The following is a 23,953-nucleotide window of genomic DNA, read 5'->3' as shown; positions in this document are numbered from 1 at the left end:
CTCAACCAGCGCGTTCACAGGAACCCACTAGAAAGCTGATTTAAATTGACTTTAATTTACAGCAATTGAACACTAAATTCCTTCCATTTGGCCTATAAATTAATGTAAATGAGATTTTAAAATCATGTTTTATTGTGAATTATTTGTGAATATTATTTGGACACTTGGGCTATTTAAAAACGTTAATCATTTATTAAGAAATGGATAGATGTTTAGATCTAGTAATTGAAGTTGGAATTAGCTACAATTGGGGTAACTAACTAATTATATGCTTTAATTTCAGGTCCTCCAAGTAAGATTATTTTATATTTGTTTCAGAATGGTTCAATCTATGATAACGGAAAATTTCATTCAGTTCTCTTAATTTTTAAGAAGGTTATGGGCTTTTGACTGTCCTCGAGCACAGCTTTTTGTTATGTCCATAGAAAATCAATAGGGAACAAGATGCTAATTTCCGGGTATGAAAATGGCCATAACATTTTTATTACTTGAGATATGAAAGTGAATTAGGTGTCAAATTAAACTTATTGTTATGCTTTATCTGATGGGATAAATTGCAGACTTGATTTTTTAAATCTCAAAATTTTGTAACATTGCTACATTATAATTTAAACATGTGAATAATTAAATAAAATGCCAGAGCATAAGGAGGCTACAGACTTTTGGCTGTTGAGTAGAGCTACCCATCGTGGAAATAAGCTGTTATTATGTCTGGCTGTGGTGGCTTTGACAATCTGGAGTCGCTTTCCAGAGGGAAGTGCTTCAAAGAGTTTGTGGCCAGGGTCAGAGGGGTCAGAGGTGATCTTACCCGCTCGCTTCGTGGCCCTTGCAGTGTATAGTTCGTAGATGGGGGGAAGGTTGCAGCCAACAACCTTCTCGGCTGATCGAATGAATGCGCTGCAGACTCCAGATGTCGTGCTTGGTGGCTGAGCCAAACCAGACCACGATGGAGAAGGTAAGGGCAGCTTCTATGAAGGCCGTATAGAATTGGACCATCATTGACTGTGACAGATTGTGTTTTCTCAGCTGCCGCATGTAGTACATCGTCTGTTGAGCCTTTTTGACTGTGGAATAGATGGTGGCCTCCCATTTAAGGTCCCTGGAGATGATGGTTCCAAGGAACTTAAATGACTCCACAGATGTGATGTGGTGTTGTCGATGGTTAGTAGGGGGAGGGGAGGGGAGCTCTCCTAAAATCTACTATCAATTCCACCGTCTTAAGAGCATTGAGCTCCAGGTTGTTGCGATGGCACCAGGATGCCAGCTGTGTCACTTCCTGTCTGTAGGCAGATTTCTCCCCATGCTGGATCAGTACAATCAGGGCTATATCATCCGCAAACTTGAGAAGCTTGACAGTGGAGACTGTGGACGTGCAATAGTTGGTATAGAGAGAGGGGAGAGTACACAGCCTGCGGTTCTCCTATGCTGAGGGTCTGCGGGTCTGAGATGAGTTTTCCCAGCCTCACATGCTACTTCCTGTCTGTCAGGAAGTTGATGATCCAGTGACAGTCTACTGGGAGAGTTTGGAGTGTAGTAGCTCTTGCACAATGGTGATGAATGCAGAGCTAAAATCCACAAAGAAAATCCTTGCATAGGTCCCCTGGCGGTCTAGGTACTGGAGAATGAAGTGCAGGCCTAGGTTGACTGAGTCATCCACTGATCTACAAGATAAACAAGTTACATTTATTTGTCACATGTGCCAGATGGCACAGTGAAATGTGATTACCATACAGCCATGCAATAAAAATAAATAATCGCCTCTACGGGCAGCCCAATGTTCAGGCCCGCTCGCCGTGGTGATGTAAGTCCGACGTCGGGGCTGGGGGACATCCTCAGCGGCCTGGACATCAGAGTCGGCCACATCCTACTGGAGTGCGCGGCTCCCAAAGTCCGCATGCCGCGCTGGGCGGAGATGCAACACTGGCGGCCCTCGGCTAAGGGCCCCAGGACTCCACGATGACGGTTAGTGCCGCCCGTGTTGGAAGCTCTCCCAAACCGCAGCTCCACGATATTGGAGCAGCGGCCCAACGCTCCAGAGCTCCAAACGGTGATCCATGTAGGCATCGCCCGCTCCGCGGTAAATTCAGCGCTGCGCCGCCGCTGTTGTAGCTCTGGTCCGGTACCCGGTCCCCGGCAGGAAAGGCCACACTGATCCAGTTGGTAGGCCGCGAGGAGGGGGGCGAGGACGCGACTCAGAGAAATAGTCGCGTCCCCACCAGGAAGCGACTGGAAAACAGTTTCCCCCTTACCCTGCCCCCCTTCCCCACATAGAAAAGTTAAAGCTTCCCCCATCTATTTGCCCGGTAAGCAAACTGCAGCGGGTCCAGCAGGGGTCCAGGGGGTTTGTGATATTTTTCAGGTGGGCTAGCACAAGTCTTTCATGATTACAGAGGTCAGTGCGACTGGCATGTAGTCATTAAGACCAGTAATCCTTGGCTTTTTGTGTACGGGGACAATAGTGGAGACTTTGAAGCAGGCAGGGACAGTGCAGATTTGCAGTGTCTTAAGTAACGGGAATTACAAAGGTGTGAAGGCAGTATTAGCAAAAGTGTAGTGGGAGAATAGATTAAAACCAACAATTATAGATAAACAGTGGCAAACGTTTGAGGAGATATTTTATAACTCTCAGAAAATATATATTTTATTGAGAGATAAAGACTCCAAGAGAAGGATCTATCTGTGCAAATTAAAGAGTGTTATCTCAGTGAAGGGAAAGGCTGGCAATGGTGAGTAGATTAGTAACTGCCCAGAGCACTGGGAACATTTTAGAAAGATGACTGCAAAATAGGGGTAAAATAGATTATGAAAGTACCCAGCCAAGAACTATCCAAACAATTCCTAATAGTTCCAGCAAGTTTATTCAAAATAAGATAATTAAGGTAGTTGTTGGAGACTGTTACATTAGTATTAAGAAATAAGAAAAATGTTAGAGATTTTATTTTATATCCATCTTCATTGAACAAGAAATTAAACACATCCCAATGATTGTAGAAGTAACAAACGTGACAGAGGAACGTATTACAATTAGAGCATAGAACCAGAGTGCAGCAGAGGAATAGATCCTTTAGCCCACAATATCCATGCCAAACATGATGCCATGTGAAACTTATCTCCTCTGCCTGCACTTCATCGAAACCCCTCCATTCCCAGAATATCCAAATGCATATCAAGAAGCCTCTTAAATACGCTATGGTACCTGCCTCAACCACCACCCCTGACAGCATGTTCAAGACACGCTCCATCTCTGTGTAAAGAAACTTAAATGCGTGAAAGATACAGTATGGAAAGTCCTTCAGCTCACCGAATCCCCGAGGAAACATCGATCACCCATTCACACTGATTCCATAGTATCCTACTTTTTCAACCACTCGAGCAATTGATAGAGGCCAATTAACCTACAAATCCACACGTTTTTGGATATGGGCAAAATTGGAGCCTCCGGAGAAATCCCATGTGGTTACAGGACAAATCACAAAGACAGCACAGAAGGTCAGAATCAATCTTGGGTCTCGGGCAAAGGTTCCACCAGGCATATCACTGTGCTGTCCAAGACACAACTTATCCTGCAAATCTCCTTTAATTTAGCCCCTCTTTGCCTAAAGCTGTTTCCTGTAGTCTTTGACATTTTCATCCTGGGGAAAAAAGTTCTGACTATCTACCCTATGTCTGCCTCTCATAAATGTATATGCTTCTACCAGGTCCCCCTCAGCCTCTGATACTCCTGGAAAAACAATCCAAGCTCATCCAACCTCTCCTTATAGCTAATTACCTCTAATCCAGACATAATTCTATAATCTTCTTCTGCATCCTCTCCAAAACCTCATCTTTCCTGCAATGGGGTGACCAGAAATGCACATAGTACTCCAAATGCAGACTAACCTAAATTCTATAAAACTTCAGCAAGAATTCTTGACTTTTATAAGGGGCATATGTAAAGTAGAAGTGTGGGGTAAGTGTGGTGGGTGCTTGGAACCTACTGCCAAGAGTGGTAGTGGCATTTAAGAAGCATTTAGACAGGTGAATGGAAATGCAGTGAATGGAAGGATATTGCTCATGTGCAGGCAGATTAAATTAGTTTATCTTGGTGTTATGTTCGGAATGGACATATGGCCTGTTCCTGTGCAGTACTATTCTATGCCCTATGGTCTGTTAAATGGATAGAGATTAATAGTGGTGTTGTAAATATCATTTGAGTGCCCTGGCTTAAATGGATCACGGATTGTATGTATTACAGCAGGTAATCGGGATGTTGGACTTTATTGCAAAAGTGATGGAGTGTAGAACAGATATAAAGGCTTTAGACAAAGTGCAGAAGAAATTCACCAAAGTGATTCCAGTGATAAGAGACTGTTGTAATATGTATGGTCTAGGGAAACCTGGGTTGTTTCCTTAAAACAGGGAAGGCTGTGAGGGGATTGATAGAGATATTTAAAAAAACATTTGGCGTAGTCAGAGAAAAACTAATCTCTCTGGTGGAGGGATCAAGATCTTGAGACAAAGAATGAAGATGATTTTCAAAAGAATCAGAAGTAATATGTGAACATTTATTTTACAAAGTACGTTTTTCGGGCCAGGAAGGCACTTCCAGCAATATTAATGAAGGAAGGTTCAAATGTATCATTCAAAAGAGAGCTGGAAAAATGTGTGAAAATTAGATTTTGCAGGGCTTTGGACCGAGGGCAGATGAAGTGGATTAGTCTGTTGTCGAATTGGTGTGAACTTGATGAACTGAAAGGCTTCTTGTGCTGTAACCATTCTGTGATTTCTGTGATAAAAGTAGAAAGGTCTGACTACAAATACATTAGACTTTAGTGTGACCACATCTGGAGTACTGCGACAGTTTCCATCTTCCTATCAAAGAAGGATATTTTGATGTTGGAGGCATTTCAGAGATGCCTGCTTGGGATGAAAAGGTTTTCATATGAGGGAATATAGATCAGGCTGAATTACACTCTCTGCAAGTTTAGAAGAAGGGAGTTGACTTTATTTCAATAAATAACATTCTGAGATGGATTTAGGGGGTTGATACTGAGAGAATGTTTCTCCTCCTGTTTTAATTAAATGGTATTACTAGCTCCAGGAGCACAAGCCCCCTTTGAGTCATAGAGTCCGACAGCACAGAAACAGGCCATTCAGCCCATGCCGAGCAAGATGCCCCATCTACACTAATCCCATCTGCCATCTATATTACTAAAAGTAAGATCTTGACCACTTCCTGTTTTTCTGTTTAATGATTTTAGAAATAAACACTGCCACTTACGGCTGTGATTTTTGGCCAGCTTACTCAGAGTCCCCCTCTGCTGCGCAGGACAAGAGGATTTTTCCCATCGATGAAACATAAAAGAGTTATTAATGTTTAAAAAATGTTGACATTTTCTCTGCTGCCCATGCTGGTGGGAGGGACTATAAAACCTGGAAGTGTTGTGCCTCAGTCAGTCTCTGCAAGTTGGGGGAAGTGAGAGGGTCACTTCTCTCAGTCTGAGCTGTGAATAACACATGTCTACTAAACTGTGAGTGTGGTTTTACTGACATTGAGTGCCCTTAATGTGGTTTGAAAATGAAAATGTGGTTGGTTTGAAGTAAAAGCACTGCAAATAGTTGGTGGTGGTTTGGGTTGAAGTAAAAGCACTGGAAATGGTTGGTGGGGGTTTTGGTTGAAGTAAAAGGACTGCAAATGGTTTGTTGAGGGTTTGGGTTGAAGTAAAAGCACTGCATATGGTTGGTGGGTTTTGGGTTGAAGTAAAAGCACTGCAAATGGTTGGTGGGGGTTTGAGTTGAAGTAAAAGCACTGCAAATGGTTGGTGAGATTTTGGGTTGAAGTAAAAGCACTGCAAATGGTTGGTGGGGATTTGGGTTGAAGTAAAAGCACTGCAAATGGTTGGTAGTCTAAACTTGAAAACTTCGTGTTTGCATTGTATATTGATTTTAGATAAAATGCTACCACTTACGGCTTGATTTTTGGCCATCTTGGTTAGTCCCCCTCCGCTCATCAGGTGCAGAGGTTTTTTCCCATCAATGAAAATAGAAGTGTTATTAGTGTTTAAAAACAATTGAGAATCTCTCTCCTGTCAATCACGCCATGAAGGCCACACCTTTTCCGGTGGGAGGGGGGTGGGATTATAAAACCCGGAAATGTGGGTGTAGCTCAGTCTCTGCATGATGGGGGAGGGAGAGGTCACGACTCTGTCTGAGCTGTGAATCAACTGAACGCACTGCATGTCTACTGAACTGTGAGTGTGGTGTTTTGTGTGGGTTTATGGTGGTTTTATGATGGTTTTACCCTGCTTGAAATGATATGAAACTGCATTTGAAAGTGGTAGCCTTCCACCCTGCATGAAATGGTATGAAATTGCATTTGAATGTGCTGGCCTTGCACCCTGCATGAAATGGTATGAAGCTGTATTTGAATTTGGTGGCCTTGTACCCTGCTTGAAGTGGTATGAAACTGCACTTGAATTTGGTGGCCTTGCACCCTGCGTATGAAACTGCACTTAAATTTGGTGGCCTTGCACCCTACTTAGTGGTGTGAAATTGCACTTGACTTTGGTGGCCTTGCACCCTGCTTGAAGTGGTATGAAACTGCACTTGAATTTGGTGGCCTTGCACCCTGCTTGAAATGGTATGAATGCACGAATTTGGTGGTCTTGCACCCTGCTTGAAGTGGTAAGAAACTGCACGAATTTGGTGGTGCCCTTGCATCCTGCTTGAAATGGTCATTTCTGTGATCCACTTCTTCACTGTGGGAACTGTTATGCTTTTCCAGAATTTAATATGTTTTTTCGCAGTGATTAAGCCATAGTCAAGGAAACGTCTTTGGAATGTCGTTAACTTAGAGCAGCCCTCTGACATTCCCAAAATTATTAGTTTTGCATCTGACTCCAGTTGAATTTTGAGTGTTTTAGAGATGGTATCAAATATTCCCGTCCAGAAATTTTGTTTTTTTTATACAGGATACAAAGGAATGGGTTAGGGTGGCTTCTTGGAGGTGACATTTATCACAGATAGAGGAGACAGTTGGAAAAATCTTATTCAATTTGGTCTTTGAATAGAATAACCTATGGAATATTTTGAATTGTATCAGGCAATGCCTGACATTTAAAGAACAGTAGTGTATGTATAGTAGGCTTTCCTCCCATATATCTTTTGAAATAGGTAAACCCAACTCGTCCTCCCATGCTCGCCTATAAATCACAGAAGGTGGGGTATCAATATTTAAGAGAGTGTTATAAATGTAAGATATCAACTTACTTGTATCGGCATGTCTATTCAAACAATTGTCTAATATATCTGGACCCATAAAAGGACAATATTGTGTGTATGTTTTCCCATAATCTCGGATTTGAAAGTATCTAAAAAAATTGTTTGCATTCAAGTGGTATTTCTCCTGTAGTTCTTGACAAGAAAAGAGAGTCCCCTTCTTATAGAGGCCTCCCACAGTATTAATTCCCAGGTTTTTCCATTGAACAAACACCCTATCTAAAGTAGACGGTTTAAACGAGGGATTGTTTGCAATAGGCAGAAGGAGAGACAATTTTCTCAGACTTAATTTCAACTGTTTCCAGATACGTAAAGTACTGTGTATTATCGGATTTTGCTCATACGTTGACATTCAAATGTATTGGATAGGAGAATCGAACCTATATTAAAAAGCAAACAATCTTCCCTCTCCATTTTTAACCAATTTACCTGTTGACATGTATCGTCCAACATGAAGATTATATTTTTAATGTTAGTTGCCCAGTAGTAAAAAAGAAAGTTAGGAAGAGCTAATCTTCCATTTTCTTTGGATTTGCACAAATGTCTTTTGTGTATTCTACTTTGATATCATAAATCCAACTGCACTTGAATTTGATGGCCTTGCACCCTGCTTGAAGTGGTAAGAAACTGCACTTGAATTTGGTGGCCTTGCACCCTGCTTGAAATGGAATTTCAAGGAATAGCCGTGAGTCAACTGCCAGCCCACCAGCCACGAGTGAGCTGCCAGCACATCAGGCTTGAGGGACTGAGCTGCCACCCCAAGAATCCATTTGGCCCACAATATCCATACTAGCCCTCTGGAGACCAGTGCCATCAACCCACAACATCCATATCAGCGCTCCCGAAAGCCCCCTCCCTCCCCTCCCACTGGCCACCAATATTGGAATTGGTGGTGAGGTGGAATATTGCGTTGGGGGACCAGCCCTCCCGTGTGAACATGGGACCCAACGGGTCCCATTTAGTCTAGTATCTCTCTAAATCTTTCCTATCCATGTACCTGTCCAAATGTCTTTTAAATGTTGTTAATGTACCTGCTGCAACTATCTCCTCTGGCAGCCCCTCTCACCTTAAACCTCTGTCCACTGGTTCTCGATTTCCTCACTCTGGGTAAAAGACTGTGCATTCACCCTTTCTATTCCCCTGATGATTTTATACACCTCGATAAGATCACCCCTCAGCCTTCTGTGTTGCAAGGAATAAAGTCCTAGCCTGTCCAACCTCTCTCTAGAGCTCAGGCGATCAAATCATGACAACATCCTCATAAATCTTCTCTGCACATTTTCCAGCTTCACGATTCCCTCCCATACCTCAATTCCTCTGAACACTGATCACACACTTGGACCAATTTGCACTGGCCGGCCTACTTACTGACCTGTACATCTTTGGGCTAAAGCAGGAAATCAGAGCATCCACATAGTCAGAGAGATAACATTTAAACTCCACACAAACAGCACCCAAATTCAGGAATGAACTAGCTGCACAACTTGCCGCCCTAGTTGGATGGCACAATAGCACAACAATTAATGCTGTTACTGCGCAGTTCAATGCTCACCTGTGTTGGTCCCTTCGCAGTTCAATGCTCACCTGTGTTGGTCTGGATTAAATTTCAAAATCATCACCTGGATTAAACAAAAATGCAAGTTATTGCTATAATTCAATTTTTGGCATAACCTTTGGATTATAAGAAATGTTGCAGTTTAATTTTGTTCAAATATAAATTCCAAAATTGTGTTCTTTTGACATTTCTATAACTTTCTCTGCATTCCCCCTCTCCATCCTGAGCCTACCAACTTCGAAGCAGTTACAAGCTATTTTATATACTACCAATCAGTGGTGTGTTCAGGTCAATATTTGGGACATTTAAAGGTACTGATGAACACGTCCACATGTAACACTCGCTGGAGACGAGGGGTCTGTAGAGGCTCATGCAACTGTCAACAAGACTCTGAAAGACTGCCTTAATTTTCTTCAACACAATAAGGCAAACATTAGGGTAGGTAAAAATAGACACAACTGTACACATTTGTGACAAACCTTTTATTAAACCATGCAATAACTATAAACAATAATGGTAATAAGTGTTTTAATATCATTTATCATAATCATTATAGCTCCACCCTAAGCAATGAAAGAAGTTACTCCATCCTACATACCAGTTAATTACCCTTTTCCATCAAAGTTGACGGCAGCAAGAACCAAAAGTAGTGTGGAGGAGCATTAGATGAGAAATAAAGTCCTGTGATATGTGTGATGGCTGAGAAGAGTACATATATAAAAAAGATGAAGGGAAATATTGTCAATCGAATAAAACACGACCTATATGGAAATCTGTGGAAGAAAGCATCCAAATCTGAGTAATATCTGGTTTAAAATACAAATTAAACTTGGCTAAATCGAGTCGCATTAAGTCGCAGTCACTGAGTTTGGCAGGTGTTCATCAGATTAAATTGTTGCTGAGTAATGTTTAATGTCATTAGCCATTTCTGGATTGCTTTACATCATTCAGAAATGTTGACAGGCATATCCTGTTGAAATCCGTATCCCAATTCAATTTCCATGACAGAAGTTCACAGAATGCCATATTTCCCAGGCCAATACTACTTCACAGGGTGTTGGAAGGAGATAAGTATTTATGTTTTGGACCCTACAAATCCAGATATGTATTTTGCTGCTTGAGATTCTAGCACTGAGTAACTTGACATCAAATCTATTCATTTATTTTCTCAACTTGGTTTGGCTTGGAGTTCTTAAGTCCAGTTAGCAATGTGTCTACCAGTGAAATGTAATCTTTCAGGTACCTGATATCAAATTTTAACAATGGCAGCACCTGCAGTGACTAGAAATCTGGGTAGGGACAGACCTGATTCTGTTTCAAATCTTTGGCTGTTCTACTGTTCTATTGTTGCCTGGAAATGCTATTGTTCCCCTTAGCGCACATTAGAGAGGCTGTGGTCTGGTGTTGTGATGTGTGGCGTGGTCAGTGTAAGGGAAGGGCAGAGCAAGTGGGAATGGTAATGGGAATGGGCAGCAGTGAATGTTTTATCTCACCGACACACAGCAGCAGTCGCAACAAACTAAGGGTGTCACACACTTTCATAACATAAATGTACAGGAGCCTGTGATGGAAGTGAAGAAGGGAGAGAGAGAATGGAAGGGACTGAATCAAAGTCTAATACATTGGGGGGAGGGGTGAGGGAAATTGGAGGCCAAGAGTTGTCGTTGAGTGGTGGAAATGGTGAGGTGTGTGGGGTGGAGGTTGGTGTTGGAGATAATGGAAATCATTATGGGGACTGAAACTGCCATCATTGTGGGTGAAGCAATTGGTTGAGGGGAAATCACTGACTTTGGACGGGTTGATCGGGCTTCAAGAGATGAAATATGTGTTGGTAAAACAAGGAACTACAAGATGGGGGTTGGTGTTGTGTTATTATTAGGTTGGTATGGCCTAAAGACCTGGATATTTATGTCCATCCAATGTCCTGTGAAGTAGCATTGGCCGGAGAATAACCACACTCAATGGACTTCAAAATGGAAACCGAGTTAGAATCGTATTACAACAGGAAATGCCAGTCAAAATTTCTGAATGACGTGAAACAAACCAGAAATGGCCAATAGCATGCTTCTCTTGGAGAAACACTGACATTTTCAATTAGTGGAGTTATGCAACTGTGTGGTGATTGTTTTAATTTCTTATCAGTAACGAAAATTAAACTGATTCCAAGTTCAAACCAGCCATTGGCATAACCCACTGAGATTTGCAGCATTCTAAACTACACACAAACTAATCTGAAAATGGGCCTTTAGCCAACATAAGTGACATTTTTCAGCTCATTGCATAAACTGAGCCAAATATTCTCGTGCTTCTGCAGAAGATGCCACTTGTACAAAGATTAAATTAAATTACAAATAGCATCGTTAGTTATCCACAAATCACTGCTCTTTCACAGCATTGTTTTAATTTAGTCCAGTTAGCAATGTATCTTTGGCCCACTGATTTAGCGCCGACCAGTGAGCGCCGCACATTAACACTATCCTACACGCACTAAGGACAGTTTTTACATTTACCGAGCCAATTAACCTACATACCTGTTCGTCATTGGAGTTAGCACATAAGGTCTTTACTTTGGAAGAATTACTCTACCTGGTTTTAAAAGCATTTTTTATTTAATTCAGTTTGGATACCTACAGGGACCATGGCATAAACATTGGTGTAGTGTACAACAAGCACATTCTATCCATTTAAATGGATTTGTGCAAGATTGGGCTGGGTTGGAATGGGTTTCTGGACAGGTGTTTCTTATTCCAGTTTAATTCTGCGTGATATATGATCTTGCATCTGATAGAGGCCATAAATCAATAAAAATAAGATCAGAATACCAGCAAAAGAAATGTATTAAATTAATGTATATTGTATAGCAAGTAATCTCGGGTGGGGGTGTCAAACATGTGGCCCATCCTATAGAAGATTGTCCCAGAGCAGGTTTTATTATTGCCCTGCAAGTAATGCAAAATGTATTATCTTAATGCTAAAGCACATGTGTGCCTAAGTATGTCCCATTAAAAGTATAAAATATAACTCCTTTGCCATCTTTGTTCAAAACAGGGGCTGATTATGTTCAAGAAATACAGACCATGGAGCACACAAGGAGTGAGAAACTAAATTTGGTCTTAGTTTTTATAACAAGATATGTTTATTAATTTTGTAGAAGTAAAGACCTGGTTTAAGTATAATATATTTCTAAAATAATAGATTCCTTTAATATAAAAGGTGTATAAAATACAACAATGTTTGTGGTATGAAAATGCAGCCAACTCACAGATAATTTTCTTAAGCAAGCCACAGTGAACACAATTTATCTAGAAAGAAAATACTAAATGGTGCAGAAATGATCAATATAAATATGCAAATCTCAATAAAGGATTTTTCTTTCTTCTGCTGATCCAGCTGTGGGGCATCATGAATAATTATTTGATTAATATGGCAACATTTATTATTGGAAGAAAACATGATTTTTTTAAATTGAAACCTTGATTTTCTATTGACCAACGTGACTTTTTCTATTTGGGAAGTGTGATGTGTTTTTGTCATGTATTATAAAGCTAGATTGTCATTTTAATATTTTTGGAAAGTCCAAAAGTTTACAATAAAAGTGTAATTATAAAGGAAGGACTAGTGTTTCTGGGCCAGAAATTGGTTGAGTGAAAATGGCGTTAGGGCCACAATCTTGGGATTTACTGGTCAATCTTAAACCATGGCCCCACAATATGAATGGAATATCACAGATCTATAGGCAGTTACTCGAATGAAGTTCCAAGGATATTATTATCTTTTCTTACTTTCAATAAACTTAGAGGAACTTCTGATAGAAACTTACAAACAAAAAAGTCAGCCATCCTCTGTGGAATTCTCTGCCACAGAAGCCAGTGGAGGCCAATTCACTGTATTGAAGAGAGAGATAGATATAGCTCTTAGGGCTAATGGAATCAAGGGATATGGGGAGAAAGCAGGAACGGAGGAGTACTGATTTTGGATGATCAGTCATGAGCATATTGAATGGCGGTGCTGGCTCAAAGGGCAGAATGGCCTACTCCTGCACCTAATTTCTATGTTTCTATGACATTTGAACTTTTCTTCGGAACAACAAATGAACCATTTAAAAATTGTCAATCAGTGGATGCCATTGCGGTGGTTATTTTAGAGGTGAGAAAATCAAATGTGATGGACATGGACTTTGGGTACTGGTTCAGTAACTGCAGAGAACTCTTTTCAAACCCTCCCAAGCATGCGTGCAACCCACCAGTTGCATGGCATGATAACCCGACAGATAACACGACAACCTCTGTAATTGTAAGGGTAGGGCATGTAGCCACCGAGAGGCTCACAGACCCGTTGGCAATACTGGTGTCCACGGCGGCATTCGGCACAGCAGTATCCATAGTGATCAAGTAAAGGATCGAAATAGGCCCCGTTCGCCCGCTGTAAAAACATACATACATTAAATCATCTTGAGTTTTGTGTAAATATATAAAATCTTTCTCAGGCAGAAAATTCTGTACACAGGGAAAATAAATATTAAATCAAAAATCTCATGTCTGACTGCACACTGTACCATTTGTTTCTCATTATAAATTCTTATGATCACATTTATTAAGGGAAATCTCAATGTAACTTGTCACATTGCAATTATACTCATCCACTTGTGGTAGTGCAGTAACATTTCAATATTGTGCCTTCCTGGACTTGAACTTACATTTTGAGAGACACTCTCTCCCAGCGGAGGAATAATGCAGGGGGAAGTTGCCAATAGAATGAGGTGAGGAGAGAGGTGGTGCAAGAGTTAGCACATGTTAAGTGGATCCAAGAGAATAGGGGTCGATAGGCAAGTAAAGTCATATGGGGGATAGAGGTAAATGTAACTCAGAGGGACAGACAGCATCTCTGGCGAGAAGGAGTGGGTGAAATTTCAGGTTGAGACCCTCCTTCAGAATGAGTCAGAAGAGAGGGAGACATAGAGATATGGAAGGATAAGGTATGAAATTGAGAGATCGAAGGGGATGCAGGTCAAGGAAAATGTAGAATGGATCATTGTTAGCTGAGGGGTAGGTGACAACGATGTGCACCATGCGCGCATCACATGCACCGTGACGCGTAAATGATGTCGCGTAAATGACGCGCAAATGACGCCCAAGTGGGACAGGCCCTATACAATCAATAAAACTGCGAATTGAAGGGTAGATGTAACAGGAGAGGCTGGGAGGTAATAAATGGAAAACAAAAGGTGCAGATTCTGGAGTCTGAAAAGAAATGAGGGTGAAGAGTGGAATTAAATAAGGTGGAATGGTGGCAGATGGTAACAACAGAGGGATGGGAGGGTTGTGTCATAGGCCTGGTGACAAAGGGAATCGAGTAGGAGAACTGTGTTGATGATGGACAAATTAAGTAGGTGGGGAAATGGAAAGAAACAGGGTGACTGGAACCTGGAGGGTAAGGTGGGGAGAAGGGTTATGAGAGAAAACCAGCATAGGTAGGAGGAAAGGGACAGAGGGAGCACGGGTGACATGAAAGTGGAATAGTGCCATTGTGTTGTAGACTCCCCAAGTAGAATATGAGGCGCTGTTCCTCTCATTTGTGCTTGTCCTCACCCTGGCAGTGGAGCAGTCCAAGGACAGGCAGTCCAGTGCGGGAATGTGAAGGGGAATTAAAATGGCTTGAAACCAGAAGATCAATATGGCAATAGTGGACAGAGTCTAGGTGGTTGGCAAGTAGTTGCCTATTTTTTATTTGGTCTCACCGATGTAGAGGAGGCCTCATCAAAAATACTGAACACCATATATTGGAGGATGTATATGTGATTCTCTGCCTCATCTGGAAGTGCGATTAGGTCCTAGGATGTCCTAGAAACTAACATATTAACATCTGAATACTTGACCCATCTCTGTCAGTGGAACTTTTAACCCATTAGATTAAGTGCCATGTATTATTATCATCAACTGTAATTCTCCACCTTAGATGATAGATTATTATTTTTAAGTTTATCTGTGTAAGACATTAATCGTAGGGGAACTGTGCAAAGTGGGAGAGGCTAGAGCAGAATAATTTCAAAAGGGCAAAGCTTATCTGACGATCTTCATTTTTCTTTCAATTTGTCATGTCCACACACATTAATGCACAAGTCAATATAGTATACAACTAACGAGATAATCCAGTATCCCTTTATCTATTCTAGGAAGCAAAGGAAATCACTTTTTTCTTTTGCAAGAATTCATCCATTACTTCTTAAGGGTGATTATTCCACTTCAAAATGATCTTAAATTACATTCTATTTCCTTTTACAGATGCATTGGCTTAATGAAAAGTAAAGTTGTTGACTGGGTTGATTTGCTAGATTTGCAATAAGTAAGAAACAAAAGCATTTGTTGAGGAAACAATAGGCATAGCTCTGATAGCAGAGAAGTATACCTGTCAAACCACAATGCTTCCACTTCCCAGCTTCTATCAAAATAGCTGTTAGCAATGGTTTTATTCAGTGCACAGCAACAGTGAAAGTGAGGTTGCTTTCTTCAGTCTCCTAATAAATAATCTTGCCTTCACTTCATCAATGAAAGCATCTTTCAAGCACAGATTCTTCCCTGCTGTTATTCAGCCCTTGCATGTACTGTACCTCTCATCTGCTAAGAATAAATTCCTGATTCTTTCAATCTATTCAATTATGATCCTTGTGCTTTTTTAAAATATTATATTTTGCACTCTGTTTATTTTCTCATTTGCACTACCTGATGTACTCGCATATGGTATAATTTGTTCGGTTAGCATGCAAAACAAAGTTTATTGCTGTATTTTGTTACACGATAAGAATAAATCAATATCAATGACTATCAATACCAATACTAATATCACTGTGATCAATGTTTAAGATTATATTTTGCACTGCTGGAGAATCGAAGGTTGCACAGAAAAGATGGAGAAACTCAGCATATGCAGCAGCATTTATGGTTAGCAAGCAAAAAAGGCAACGTTTCGGGTCTGAATTTTGGTTTCGGCCCGAAAAGAATAAATCAATATCAATGACTGCACCCGCTGAGTTTCTAATTTTACTTCACTGTGATCAATGGTCTCCTAATTGTCCCTACAAAAGTACTACTAGATCATCTCCTTACTTGGTATGCCAGCATTGGATCAAAAGCGTGTCTCCATTCCAGTAACACAGAAGCAGGAAAACCCATTCCATCCCTTAGCCTTTGTTACGTTTTTTTTCTTTTTTCATGGATTTTTGATTAGCAAGTTGTTGAAAGATTACAGAAGATGGAAGAGAATGCTGAGTTCAGTTTACGCTCAACTCCCATGATCTTATTAAATGGCAAAGCAGGCTCAAGTGGCCTACTCCTGCTCCTAATTGGAATCTTCATATATCTGTTCTGAATATGTAAACTTTAATTTTCTGTGATGACCACAAACAACTGCAGGTGATGGAACCTTGAGAAAAACATGAAGTGCTGGAGCAACTCAGCAGATCAGGCAACAACTGTGGAGGATATCGACAAACAACGTTTTCGGTTGGGATCCTTCAGACTGATCGTAGAAAGCAGGACAAGAGAGGCGGGGCTTGGATAAAACCAAGCAAATGATAGGTGGATACCGATGAGGGGGGTTCCTATCTTTTGTGTGATGAGATACTTGGTGACTTCATTTTCTGGCATTCACTTTATACTCTAATTGTGTGATGATGTGGGTTGCACCACCAAAGATAGTATTTCCCTCTAACAATTCTTTAGGTATCAGATTATATCATGTTTTCCTTTCTCTCCTGCCTAGGCTATCTCTCAGGACTGAGAATGATTTGCTCTTCCATTTCAGATTTTTTCATGCTCGTGGATGCCTGATGAGGTTGACATGGCTTCAACAGTTGTGGATGGGACAGGAGGTGCCTCAATGGGGCAGGCTAATAGGTGGTTTGAGGCTTAATTTTGCTGCTTATCAGGGCTCGTGCCTACTCTTTAGGGACAGGCTTATTAATATCCTAAATGTTCCGTCTCCACCTTGACCAGTCATGGGCTTCACTTCCCAGCGTCAACTAGAATGCTGCATTTTTCCAAAAGAGGCTTTGAGCACATACTTGAATCTTGTCTCTGCCTGTCTGATCATTTCTTCCCATGACATATGCAAGGGGATACATGCCTAATCTGCACAACCAGATCTCTTGTCAACCAGACTATTACTCAGTGTGTGATTCTGTAATGGTAGTGAATGGTGGCTTTTTCAGAAGCTTAAATCTTGAGCTATTTGTCTCCTTGTGCACTCCTAGAATCTTGCAGGCCATCATTTAGTCATGGTTTCTGGTTAAATGTATCCCTGCTGGTTTCAAACTATGTAAGGTAGACCTTAGCCTTTTATCTTTCTTTTCTCAATATAAAAAAATAAAATTTCTATAATTTAAACTATCACTGAGAAAGATGATTTATACATGATATTTCAGCGAATGTGTTATATTCCACTTCTGAAGTTTGGTTTAATTAACTACACGTTATAGATAGTTATCTTTATGCTACAATATTTGGCATTTAAATCATGTAACCAAGGGTGACTTTTTATCCGCCGGCCGGATTGAACAGAATTTGATCAATTTTTTTTGCATATAGTAGTTCTGTGCATTATTTTCATTAGACTGTTAATATCTGAATGAATATTTGAGAGATAATGAACTGAATGTATCGAATTTGAGTGAATGGCAAATCAAATGGCAAACATTTCCTCTGGAAGATTGTGCCTCTTCAGCCTTCAGCCTGAATATAAGGTGTTGCCTGAAATAGAGGAAGACCCTGAACTTCAACAACATACTAATTCCCATCGGAAGACTATTAGGAAAGTTATATTCTCTGAAGTTGGACACAGCTGGAGTAACTCAGCGGAACAGGCAGCATCTCTGGAGAGAAGGAATGGGTGATGTTTTGGATCGAGATCCTTCTTCAGAGTCTCTCCAGAGATGCTGCCTGTCCCGCTGAGTTACTCCAGCTTTTTGTGTCTATCTTTGGTTTCAACCAGCATCTACAGTTTCTTCTGACACATGTTTTATTCTCTGACAGCTTGGTTGTGAGTGTTAAGCAAATAGGACAGTACAGCAACAGGCCATTCAACCCACAATGTCTGTGCCGAACATAATAACCATATAACCATATAACAATTACAGCACGGAAACAGGCCATCTCGGCCCTACAAGTCCGTGCCGAACAACTTTTGTTCCCCTAGTCCCACCTGCCTGCACTCATACCATAACCCTCCATTCCCTTCTCATCCATATGCCTGTCCAATTTATTTTTAAATGATACCAACAAACCTGCCTCCACCACTTCCACTGGAAGCTCATTCCACACCGCTACCACTCTCTGAGTAAAGAAGTCCCCCCTCATGTAACCCCTAAACTTCTGTCCCTTAATTCTGAAATCATGTCCTCTTGTTTGAATCTTCCCCATTCTCAAAGGGAAAAGCTTATCCACATCAACTCTGTCTATCCCTCTCATCATTTTAAAGACCTCTATCAAGTCCCCCTTAACCTTCTGCGCTACAGAGAATAATGACAAGATCAAATCTTATCTGAATCTACACATAATTGATATCTCTTCATTCCCACATAGCTATGTACCTATCAAAAAGTTCCATAAATGCAACTATCATATCTATCTCCACCACCACTCCAGGCACTTACCACCCTCTGTGTAAAACATATTTCCAATGCATCTCATTTAAACTTTGCCTTTCTCACCTTAAAGCAATGCCCTCTATTATTTGATATTTCCATCCTGGGAAAAAGGTTCTGACTGACTATACTATCTATGCCTCATAACCTTTTATGTCTATCAGGTTTCCCATCAAACTCTGGCAATCCAGAGAAAACAATCCAAGATTGTCCAACCACTCTGAGGTTTTTACAGATAAATTAAATATATTCTTCCAAAAGTCAGCAAAAATTGGGAGATGAAGAATAAATTCTCCCAAGAAAAGCTGAATTAAAGATACTGTGAAAGACAAACTTGTGACAGCGACCTTTTTACCAGGTTAAGAACTGGGACAGTAATTTGATGAAAGGCTTGACAGAATTGACATGTGATGTAGCTCCTGTTGGAAGTTACTTGTCTTCCAGAAACCTTTCTCTTGTCATGAGCACTGTGGTTCAATCACAACTTTCTTGTCAACAAATGCATGACATAACTTGAGAAATAAGCTGGGATAAAGAGTGGCAAACACTGACCCCTTTTATTTTCAATGGAAGAAGGCCTGTCATACTTCACTGTAGAAGATATACAGTATCTATAGCAGTCACACCTATACTTAGCTGAAATTTTCATTTTATTTTTCAAAGAGTATTGTTTTCACCAGGTATCTGTAAAAGAGGCAAATTACAGTCTGCAGCCATTTCATGAAGAATGAAACAAACAACTACTCTGCTCTGATCCTTTTGGAAGCTTCCTCCTGAAACCTGGGATAAAAGTGAATAGTTTTCAGTCAGCACTTTTAATCTTCCTTTTTGTTATTCATGGTGTTCAGTCTGCAGTATTTTTGTGATTACATGTCTGGCCAGCTGTGTGGCACTGTATGGAGCTGAAGCAGATCTGTCTAAGATGCCTGTTTGCTTTCTGGCTGGCCAGTCCTCGGAGAGTACAAGTCAATGTACTTGTCACACGCAAAGTGAAATGCCACAGCAAACACACAAAGAGAAAGGAGACCAGGGTGATTTCACATTTAATTAATGGACAGAAAATCAGGTAGACTTTGTTTGTGCGTGTACAAATCCCTGCTTGGATTTCAAATATTTGCCTATCCAAGTCAATCTGATATCTCCCAGGCAGTAGAATTGGAAAATCCATACCACAGTGGCCGGTGAGCGTTTAATTTTCCTGCTGTCCTGTTTGCATGCAGCCTTGTGGATGAAAGCGATGCAGAAATTGCTGGGAATGTTCACTAATGAGGCAGGATTTGTAAAAAAGAGAAACTGCATTAATACTTTACATTTTGATGATAGATAATTGATCTGAAGCAAAGGATTTTTCGTAAGGACAGTACTTTCACACAGTAGGGCTACATCTGATTTAAGTGGATTATCATTTTGAACATCAGCCTCCCCATCTTCCACTCTGCCCAGTTTTCTTTGAAACTTAATGAAGTGTAAAATGGACAGCAATTAATCAATTTGGAGCTACTATGCAAAGAAAATCCCACCCCTATGCGTTCTTGTTTTGCGAGTGGTTTGAACCTGGATGAATGTGCAATTGTTTTCAACAAAAGATTTTTTATATCACAGGCAAAGGGAAAAAAACCAGTAGATATAACTACATGACGTATTATCTGTAAGTATTTCAAAAAGCAAGAGCAGGTTTTCCTAGAGCATCAGATGGATTTATTGGTTGTTATTGGTGATTTTTTGGTGACATTGGTGATTTTTGCTTCTCTGTTGGATGTCAAACCATATTTTTTGTTGGTTTTTGTCAAACTAACTGGCATAAAGCAATCAGTCATTGTCATGGAAGCGTGGTAATACCTACGGGATCTTTATGTACCCTCATTTTCATTTATTTACTTTTTGTAGCTCAGTTTAGTTTTTTTGTCACGTGTACCAAAGTACAGTGAAATGCTTTTGTTACGTGCTAACCAGTCAGCAAAAAGACAATACATTATTACATTTGATCCATTTACAGTGTATAGATACATGATAAGGGAATAACGTTTAGTGCAAGGTAAAGCCAGCAATGTCAGATCAAGGATAGTCTGAGGATCACCAAAGAGGTAGAGATAGTAGTTCAGCACTGCTCTCGGGTTGTGGTAGGATAATTCAGTTGCCTGATAACAGCTGGGAAGAAACTGTCCTTGAATCTGGAGATGTGTGTGTTCGCACTTCTGTACCTGTTGCCTGAGGGAAGAGGGGAGAAAAGGGAGTGGCCAGGATGCGACTTGTCCTTGATTATGCTGCTGGCCTTGCCGAGGCAGAGTGAGGTATAAATATAGTCAATAGAAGGCAGGTTGGTTTGTGTGATGGTCTGGGATGTGCCAACAATTATTCTCATTTAGTCTCAATCTGCAGATTGTTTGCTAGAGAAGAAGCCAAGACTTGGAATGGATAGATAGAAAGAGGAGTGGAGGTAGATTAAATGGTCCATTTCTAACTGGAATTGGCCATGCACCTGAAGGAAAGAATATTATTGGTAAAGAAGGCATAATTATGCTTGCCTTCATTGGTCGAGATAAGTATGACCCAGGAAGTCCTGTTAAGAGTTTTACAGGACTTTGGTGAGACTGCATTTGGAGTATGGTGAGCAGTTCTGTTTTCCTAAATACAGGAATGGTGTGGAGGCTTTTTTTTCAGGTATGAAATTGGGTGTTGATGGCTTCTTGAGTAAACAGATGATTTCCAAAATAAAGCATCCTCAAAACACAATTATTAACTATTCCTTCAAGTGTAGCATGTTCTTCAGTATCAGGTCCAGTGATAATGACATTAAACAGTTTATTCATTACAGCAAGACATACTTCCTTTAATTACTGTCTATTTCAACCAATGCATCTATACCCATATCGTGAGTTAGATTGAGCATAGGCACATGTAGGAAATGGTGTACATTATTAGTGGTGCTCTAAAGTTGTAGTACTACCTACCTTTAATTAGAAATGTTTACTACTTATTCTCAGGTCAAGGATCAGTCCCAACCAATATTAACTAAATTAATTGTTTAAAAAAAATAAACTTGCAGACTGGTACTGGTGATGATATATGAATAGAAATCCATTATTAAAGGCTAATAGTGCCATTACAATTCTTCTACTATTTATGTTATAGTACTGAACAATTACTTCACAAACTTCTGTTTTAACGCAACTAAGTAAAAACTATTTGAAAAAGTGTATCACTCTTTCAAGATGGGTGCAGGCACTCACATAATCGTTTACGTCGTTTACGTCGCGTGCTGAGCGTCTTCCATTGCGTTTGTTTTTCAACTCATCCAAATGTGCATCTTCTTCAGCTTCCTCAGGCTCTCCAAAATCATAAAATTCTGTATCTGAAAAGATACAAAGTTACTTTAAAATTCTGGGAATTCCTTGCATTCAAGGTAGCACAGTGATGAGGTTTCCCCTGCATTTCCCAATTGCTATTAGTATCTATCTTGCTGCCCTTGGGACACTTGTTGTTCAGACGATATAAAAATGGAAATAAAAGCTGACTCTACTGGCGCATTGGGGCTGCATAAGTATTGGGCAATAGCAATTATAAAATATTGATTACTATTCTGTTGAGCATCAGCAACTGTCTCTGATTAAAAGAAGATGGGATTTTGTTTGCAAATATCTTTATTATTTTTTCCCTAAACGAAAACAGAATATGGTTTGATTTTGTTTTAAACATTGTTTCTATACTTTTTTTGCATGCAGCACGAAAGAAAATATTTTATTATTTGAATTGTTGAGATTGTATTTCTTGTCAAAAAGCCAATCATTTCATCCAGTGTGAGTATGATGGATTGAACTACATAAGGCAGCTAAGGAATAGAAGATTGAAATGGAGACTTTTTATGTTCTAAAAAAACTTCTCTTAAGGGTATGCCAGAAGTGACTTTTGTCTGGACAGGAAGAAATCTTTAAACAGATGTCCATTACTTTGTGATCAATTCTGCCTCAAAGCATGCTTTTGACACATTCATTATAGATTTATGAACATAATTAGTAGTTTCCAATAACATGCTTTGTGTCAAGCATTGGTGGGTTTTAGGTCAATATTCATTCAGTGCTTTGCTAAAAACAATTATGGGATGTGAACACCATCGATAAGTGATAAACCCTCTCGAAGCTAAGCCTGGAACATACAATGAAATATAACATATTACCAACTCTATGTCAATGTTCTAAGATGTTAATACACTGAATGACACTTGCTGTTAGCTCTTTGTGTGTAAATCACTAAAAAGTCCCGGGTAACCCCATTTCAGAATGACTGAATTCTTCGGCCTGAGAATTATGGGGACAAAATGCAACATTCTTTTCTCTACTTCTTGGATGGAAGTGATACCCGAACTGGTAACAAAGTAATTCGGAAATGATTTGACAGATAAACATGCTGCAAGGCTGCATGTCAAAATTGAGTATTGCAATTTGCTTTTGTTTTACCAATCACAGAGTTTTCCACAAGTGATGTGAGCTCAAAGCTAAAAACTCATCAAGGGGCATAATGACTCTGAACATGAGTTTTGCTCACTAAAAATCACTTTTTTTCTAACTGCTTTGATTTCTTATTATTTTATTCATGGCTGATCACATTCTCTATTGGATGCTGAATAATCATTTTGGATGGTAACATGAAAGTTTTAAATTTAAGTTTTATGTTCTGAATTACATAATATTTTTTGGCAATAATTCTTACTTTCTCTTCATCGTAGTTGCATAATTCACAAGGGAAGGAGCCAGGCATTCAATTGAAATTGAGTAAGATACTGAAGTAATGATATCAAGTTAATCACAAAACAGCAATCAGAGTCTAATAATAAAAATGAATTTATTGATCCCCTCAGGGAAATTCAGATGTCCAGAAGCCAACAACCAACAAACCCACACATTCAGAACGAAAGCAGACAAAAAATACATAAAATACAATATGGACAATACATGAAAGCAATAAATACTTAAAAAGACCCAATAATTAACTATTAAAAACATGCAAAGCATCCCCATACAGCTTAGTGGTCAGTATTATAAAATCTAATGGCTGCAGGGGTGAAGGATCTCCTGAACCGCTCCGTTCTACAGCGCAGGGAGAGGAGCCGGTTGTTGTTCCGTGTGCTCTTTTGAACCTCCAGAATTTCATGGAGGGGGTGCCCGGAGTTGTCGAGGATGACCTGCACCTTTCTCCTCATGTGCCTCTCAAGCACATCCACCACAGAGTCCATTCTCCCCCCCAGGACTGAGCTAGCTCGAACTACCAGCTTGTCCAACTTCTTGTTGTTTTTAGCACTAATGTTGTTGCTCCAGCAGACAACAGCATAAAAAATGACACTTTTAACCACAGTATGGTAAAACATGTACAGCATATCATTGAGCACATTGAAGGATCTGAGCCTTCTGAGGAAAAAGAGTCTACTCTGTCCTTTTTTGTAGAGGGCATCGGTGCTCACAGACCAGTCCAGTTTGTTATCAAGGTGCACTCCCAGATATTTATATGTC

General features: G+C 40.1%; 1 protein-coding gene across 1 annotated transcript in view; it reads right to left on the bottom strand.

The window, feature by feature from the left end:
- Nucleotides 1–9,285: 9,285 nt before the first annotated feature.
- Nucleotides 9,286–23,953, bottom strand: part of tnmd (tenomodulin) — a 134,359-nt gene continuing 119,691 nt past the window's right edge. Inside the window, exons 6-7 of the mRNA XM_055643903.1 lie at nt 21,680–21,801; nt 9,286–13,234 (exon numbers count right to left, since the gene is read on the bottom strand). Coding sequence (XP_055499878.1) covers nt 13,025–13,234; nt 21,680–21,801 — 332 coding nt within the window. The 3' untranslated portion in view covers nt 9,286–13,024. The remainder of the gene's footprint in view (nt 13,235–21,679; nt 21,802–23,953) is intronic.

This window comes from Leucoraja erinacea, chromosome 12 (assembly GCF_028641065.1).
Source record: "Leucoraja erinacea ecotype New England chromosome 12, Leri_hhj_1, whole genome shotgun sequence".
NCBI lineage: Eukaryota > Metazoa > Chordata > Chondrichthyes > Rajiformes > Rajidae > Leucoraja > Leucoraja erinaceus.
Note: the sequence above shows the minus strand (reverse complement) of the source record. Positions and strands in the feature narration are given on the sequence as shown.